Here is a 6672-nt window from a genome sequence, read left to right as displayed (position 1 = left end):
CTCCTCTCGATGTTGCACTCCGTCACTTCATGCGAAAACTTCATGCGAGTAACAGGCACGAGAATTTCACCTCGCCAGGTGGGAATATCAAGACTGCAAGACAGTCCATTCCGGAACTCGATCGATCCGATCCAGCAATTCATATGCATAGCACGAGTTGTTATGTGCCTGATTTGCAATCCACAATACGTATTGCTCCTTACTACGTAGCACTATCTTGCTCAAAATTTGGCATGTTGGGAGTTTGGCACTTAACTTGCAACCTGTTTAGTTGTTATACGAGTCCCCAGTTGCCATCTTTGAGTTGAACGCTCACAGCCTTTGTTGATTTCGTGCTCTCAAGATGTCTTGGAGGCCTGAGAAACCATCAACTCACCCCATGATAATTTCCAAACCACTCTTCTCCATCATCGCAAATTGTGTTCCAGTTCCAATTAACGAATCGCAGATCTCATGCCAAGTAGATTGACGATTGGCACTCAGAATAATTGTGGGTGCTTGCGAAAACAAGTCCCAGTTGTTCTTGTCTTGATTCTCCACTCAACATCAGCCTTACTGTTGCTAATCGGAATCTCCCATTTTGGTGACACTTGTTGAAGGCGTAGTGTGATTGACACTGATTGTCCTCTTGCATTCGCATCAGCGAGACAGTCGGGCCATAGTACTCGCTACAGAGAGGCTACGTGCTGTGTTTAACGGGCGGTATTGAGGCAGCCCAGTGTGGAGGGGATAGTCAGGAAGGCCCACTTATCATTGGTTGACACATCTCGCATTTCCTTCAGTTCGAACGGATGGTAAGCCAAGCCAAATGAATATAGCATGACCGGGCATCGGCTCCGTCCTGTGACCGGCAGCGGTGGGCTGGGACGGAGAAGTGGGGCCGCCGCACCTCCGACGTTTGTCGGGATGCCCAGACACAACGGCCAGCCTAGCTGGATGCTCCCAGCTCTGCCCGCGTTAGCGCAGCCAAATCAAGTTTTCTGATGCACACGTTGGAGCTGTCATCCCGGACAGCCGTTCCCTCCCCCAAGTCCAATCGAGTGGTGTGCGTCGGGTGCAGGCATTCACATGCACCACCTCTCCTGGCTTTGGGGGCGACCCGCGCTGCCGGTGACGTCGTGGGTGACGTTGTGGCTCGTCACGCCACACATGCCCACCCTCCTGCCTGAATAGTCGCCTTCTCGGGTGCTAGCAGGTGGGAGGGTGTGGCTGACGACATCGAGAGCTTAATCCTTGGGAGGAAACAAAACACTGGCATATGCACAATTCATAAGTAGTCTCGTAATGTGCCTGCTCCCTGACATCTACAGAATCATCATTTCGAATCTATCCCTACGACGAACCTAGAACACCGGGCGTCATCAGCCACGCACACACTGCAGCAATGTCGCGAACATTGCTATTGTGCCACATACATGGCTTCAAGGTGAGTCTTGACGGAGGTGAGGTCCAGATTATCAATCCACAGCAGTGCTAACTTCGCACCACCAGGGCAACGACGACAGCTTCGGCACTTTCCCAGAGGTGTGTGGGGCCTTTCTCAACAAGGTATTCCATATCACTAATTGACCAAAACTGTTTAGGATTTCCAAAAGCTCCTGAGCAGTCAGCTCTCCGACCACAATGTCGAGTCTGTTATCTACCCAAAATATGCGACCAAGGGAGAGCTCACCGAAGCCAGTGTCAACTTCCTCGAATGGTAGGACTGCCCTCGCCGCAATCTCTCTACAGACTTGTCATAGCTGACACCACGATAGGCTCAAGGAACGAGTGATGGATGTTAGGAAGGCCAAGCTCGAGAAGCCCTGGCCGCCCAACGACAAGAGCGTCGGCGTCGTCCTTATCGCCCACTCCATGGGCGGCTTCGTGGCCAGCGAGGCACTTTTCCACATCCTGGACGAGCGTGCCAACAGCAGTGATCCGACGGCCCCCCTGTTCCCCATGATCCAGGGAGTGCTTGCCTTCGACACGCCATACAACGGCCTCGCGCGCTCCATGTTCGTGTACGGCGGCTTCTCCAACTACCAGAAAGTCAGCTCGGTATTTAATGTCATGACGGCACTCTCCGCGGCCCCCGCCAGCATCAGCATGGCCCTGAAGCGCGGCGCGAGCTCCGTGCCGGGATCAAGCAGGGTCACCAACCCGGCGGCCTGGAAGACGTGGCAGCTCGTCGCGGTGCGGACTGGCACGGTCGGCGCCATCGCCGCCGGCGGCGTGGCCGCTTATGTCCACCGCCAGAAGATCAAGGACGGCTATCAGAACATGAGGAACCTGAAGAAGCAGGACATTGTCGAGGGTTACCAGCAGGGCGTGGACCGCCTCGGTCAAGGTCTTGCCTATGTCAACCGCGGCAATGTCGGGCAGTCTTTTGCGTGGCTGAGCGACCACTTCACATTCGTTGGCGTGCTCATGAAACAGCAGGAGCTGAACCGGAGGCTCGAGCGGCTTGCGAACTTGAAGGGTATCGGTATCCACGACATTTACTGCTCAATGGGGGAGAACGGGTACTGGAGCGGCGGTTACTTCGTTCCAGAGCGGACTTTCTGCGCTGTCCCGGCTGACGACCAGCCTGCTAGCAATTTGTTCTCCAGGCATGTCGTCAACAACGCGGAAGACGAGATCCAGGCACACATGTCTTTGTTCCTGCGCGACAAGAATGAGGACTACCAACTCATGATCGACAAGGCAAGCAAGCTGGTGATCGCCTGGTTCAACGACGACTCCGAGATTGTCGACAACCCTGAAATCACAAAACCAGGACCAGCCGACTCTGCCGAGAACGCCATCAAAGCCACGGACGAGGGGGTCGAAGTCGAGGGGGAAACGGCCACGACAGAGAATGTCGACGACACCCAAGCCTCAGAAGATACCGACGGGATCCCAGACGAGTCGCCCCTCGACATCGCCGCGGCCGCGTCCCTGGTGCCCCTGCCAGACGACGCCGAGGACGCCACGACGGGCGAGGCCGTGCCCGAGGTCAGGGACAAGCAGACGTACTACAGGTACCTGATGGGGATCGCCCAGTCGACCGGCACGGGCATCTCCCAGGCGAGCTCCGGTGTCAAGGGGTACATACCCACGAAGCTGCCGGCGATCCCGAAGCCGAGCATCCCCACCATGCCCAGCGTGAGCCTGCCCAGTGTCGGCGTGCCGGGTGCTGGGTTCTTCTCCAAGAAGGAGAAGTCGAGTGCCTCGGAGGCTACCGCTGCGACGGCGGCGGCTGGGCAGTCGGCGGAGGGCACTGAGAAGACTGAGGGGTCCAAGACTGAGGATTCCAAGACTGAGGAGTCCAAGACTGCGCAAGATACCGGAGTGAGGCAAGAGGAGACGCAGGTGAAGACCGATGCTGCATGAATGATGACTGACATGGGTTTGCTTTGGTTTTCTGCGACGCTTGGACTTGCTAGCCTGGATTCTTTGACTTCTACCTCTTCCTAAGAACTGTTCTCCCTGATAGCACTTCACCTTCAATTCAAGCTTCACGTTTCTTTTGCCACGAGCTTGATCGAGCTTTGGTTTTACCTAAATTAGCCTTTAGGAAAGCTTAGCGTGCGTTGGAATCATACTCAATTCTGAATTGACTTGGTGTCAATAAATTCAAAGATGGCATTCCAATAGTCTACCTAGGTACAGATCCAGAGTAGTACGAGTTCAAATAATGACAACGAATTAAAAGATTACCTGAAAGCATAAAGCGGTCTGTCAATAACATAATATTGTATCAAATTGAAAAGGCTTAGGCCGAGCTGATCAGCTCAGCCACAAGGCGATTGTGCTGTTTGGAATCATCTTGCCCACAAGGGAAACCACCCGACTAATAAGGCCGACGTTCAGCCTCACCATCAGATGATGAACACGTGCCCGTCGAGGCTGACATGCGGTAGTACACCTCGTATCGCGCTGAGCTGAGACTGTACATGGCGGCGGGTGCAGATGTTCGTATTGGTCAACTACAGTCGGCCCTTCACATCGCCGCGGTGATGAGCCGGCGGGCGCTGCGTAAGATAATTCCAGACTCGTCCCGAGTCTCACACGACAAAGTCCCTTTTGCGGGCATCAGGCGCGACCTGCCGAGTTACCCGTCCTTCTGGACTCTGAATTATAAATACAGCGCCGCCTAATTCTCCTTGCACATCTCCATTCAAACACCATCGACATAATATCTAGCACATCTTGAGCCATAATCTACATCTCACTCGCTATTTCCGAGACACCAGTCCGAAGTCAACAACAATGAAGTACTCCCAGGCCGTGTCTATCCTCTCCGCCCTCGCCGGGCTCACCTCCGCCGCCCCGGCGGCCGAGACCCGCCAGTTCAAGGCCGTTATCACCTTCACTGGCGCTGCAGCCTCTTACACCCTGAACGTCCCCACGGATGCTACCCTGTTCCAGACAAGTAAGTAATTACATAGGGGCCATAAACCTTAGCCTGTCTTCAACTCGATTTCCCCCTTCCTACCCCCCTGCGAAGACCCTGTGAACTGACCCGGACCCATCTGTGGGGAGCAGACAACAACCTCGCCATCGACACCATCAGCTCCCAGGGCGGAGCGACCTGCACGTTCTTCGGTGTGGATGGCGCCAGCGTCACCATTGTCGGCGCCCACAGCGCTACTGTCGCGCCGCCGCAGGCTATTCAGAGCGGCAGCTGCCTGGCTCTTTAGGGGACAGCCGGTACGGATCATGTAACCCCCCCCCCCGGCGGCGATGGTAGCGAGGAGACATTTTGTTGATATCTTGGCCGGCATAATTGAAACAGTGGCATTCATTTACGTCAAGCATGTACTGCCTCGAAGCTGGTCACTCTCCATCGTAAACCCCCGTTGACGTGAGGTTCGACGTGGATGTCCTCTTGTTCCTACTCCTCCAAGTCAAACTCTAGCCTGGATTGTGGAGTAGACTTAAGCTCAACTTCCCTGTCTGCCAAAGCTGGACTCTATCATCTGTTCATATCGTACATAAATCCGGACACCAGCCTAGCGACATCACATGTGATAATGTTTGTCACATTTCTTCAGGGGCACTCGGATATGCAGGCTCTCCAAGTGTGACGAAACCTGGGCCGTAAATTTACGGCAACGGAATTTCGTATACAATTGGTCTCGTAACGAGACCCTCTACTCTCTATCTGGGTCGTATTGCCCTGGGCTCGTCTGGTTGAACCAGCGGTGAGCCAGAGCCTCTCGTGCGGTGATCCTCCTCGCCGGGTCCAGATTCGTCATCTTACCAACCAGGTCCCTGAACGACTCGTCCACATGCATCCACCCCGCGAAGGGCCTCCGAGGCTCCTGCTCGCCGAAGCTCTCCGCCAGTTCGGCGAAGCGACCGAACCACCGGCTGTCCTCCCCGATGTGCCGTACTAGGCCCTGCAAGCTCTCGGTATCCGTGCCAAAGATGGAGATGTGTCTGCGGAGGATGTGCCACCACGCGTCTTCCCCGTTCACTTGCTCGTCGGTGAGCCCATTGTAGAACACCATCCTGTTGACCATCACATAGATGGCGACTACGCCGAAGGAGAATATGTCGGACGGCGGTTCCTGTATGGCACCCGTCCAGGACTCAGGGCTTCGCCATAGCTTGTTGCCCAGTACGGCACCTTCGATCGCCGTGTCAGGTTCTAACTGCACCGCGTCTTCTAGATCTGAAAGCTTGACGTCCTTGATCACCACAGCTTTCCCATCAGGTTGCTCCTCGTAGTCGATAAGGATATTGTTTGGCTTGATATCTGGTATTACGTCAACCATTCTGTTCCGTTGGGAAGATCTAAGAACCAATACGAGAGTGTAGGCGCTCACCTGTGTGGAAGATTCTGCGGTCATGGAGTGCAGCAAGGCCAGTGAGTGCACTCTTGAGGATACGCTTTCTCTGCTCCTCCAAAAGTGGTTTCTGGCTGACTTGAAGAAGGTCACCAGTCATGAAAGGGTAGACGTATAATTTGAGACTTGGGACCGTATCGACCATGGTCCGCAGGTTTGAGCATCCTGCCAGACTGGCCTGCAGCTTCTGCGGGTACTCAAAATCGCCTTCGTAGCTGACGATGGCGTTCTTGATGATGAAATCTTTTCCCTCGCAACTTCAAAAGTAGTCATGCAGTCAGCCCAGAGTCAACGTGTCAACCTTTTGGAAGGGAGGGGTGGGGGTGGGCCGATTTGTTGAGCCCGTACCTTGCGCGATATACACATAGTAAAGGGTCTCGTCGGTCGACAAGTATTGTATTCACGTTGTATGTTCGCCCTGAATTTCCTGAAAGAGCTGTTCCAACCGGACAAGGCTCGCGTGGAGGTGCTTGGGCAGAGGACGACATGTCGCGGAAGGACTGGCGTGAAGATGCAAACCCAAGGGTGGTGGGCCGGGCAAGTGAAGGTCGGAATCTGAATGCGGCGCGTGGACTGAGGGTTGTCAACTGCCTCCCGAGGCCGGAGTAGGAGATGCGGCCGACTTTAATGCCCATGGCGAGTATGTCTCAGAAGGACTGTCGTCACTGTCTCGCGGCCTATCTGCAGGTTGCATGGAGATTTTGGCGATTATTTATAGCGCCTGTGATCCTTCTTGGTGGAGACGTTCCGCAATTCTAGGCGCAGGCGCAGGCGCGGCGGTCTAACATCCAGCCCTCGTGGGGGCTGACTTGGTGCGGCACAGGAGGCAAAGAATCCAACGTCGACCAATTGAGGC

At 54.8% G+C, this 6672-nt stretch overlaps 3 protein-coding genes across 3 annotated transcripts; 2 read left to right on the top strand and 1 right to left on the bottom strand.

Annotated features, from left to right (window-relative positions):
• Positions 1 to 1384: 1384 nt before the first annotated feature.
• INS49_003522 (uncharacterized protein) lies at positions 1385 to 3354 on the top strand (the record flags this gene model as incomplete). The annotated part of the gene is made up of 4 exons (XM_043164316.1): positions 1385 to 1426; positions 1492 to 1524; positions 1584 to 1699; positions 1758 to 3354. 4 exons carry the CDS (start codon positions 1385 to 1387, stop codon positions 3352 to 3354), a joined length of 1788 nt encoding a protein of 595 aa, XP_043019081.1.
• An 879-nt stretch (positions 3355 to 4233) lies between these two features.
• On the top strand, positions 4234 to 4664 carry INS49_003521 (uncharacterized protein; the record flags this gene model as incomplete). Its single annotated transcript, XM_043164315.1, has 2 exons — positions 4234 to 4396; positions 4510 to 4664. The coding sequence occupies 2 exons, from the start codon at positions 4234 to 4236 to the stop codon at positions 4662 to 4664; spliced, it is 318 nt and encodes a 105-aa protein (XP_043019080.1).
• A 453-nt stretch (positions 4665 to 5117) lies between these two features.
• On the bottom strand, positions 5118 to 6451 carry INS49_003520 (uncharacterized protein; the record flags this gene model as incomplete). The annotated part of the gene is made up of 3 exons (XM_043164314.1): positions 5118 to 5725; positions 5796 to 6073; positions 6405 to 6451. The coding sequence occupies 3 exons, from the start codon at positions 6449 to 6451 to the stop codon at positions 5118 to 5120; spliced, it is 933 nt and encodes a 310-aa protein (XP_043019079.1).
• Positions 6452 to 6672: the final 221 nt, after the last annotated feature.

This window comes from Diaporthe citri, assembly GCF_014595645.1.
Source record: "Diaporthe citri strain NFHF-8-4 chromosome Unknown scaffold_10, whole genome shotgun sequence".
In the NCBI taxonomy this organism is placed as follows: Eukaryota; Fungi; Ascomycota; class Sordariomycetes; order Diaporthales; family Diaporthaceae; genus Diaporthe; species Diaporthe citri.
This window is presented reverse-complemented; position numbering and strand designations above follow the sequence as displayed.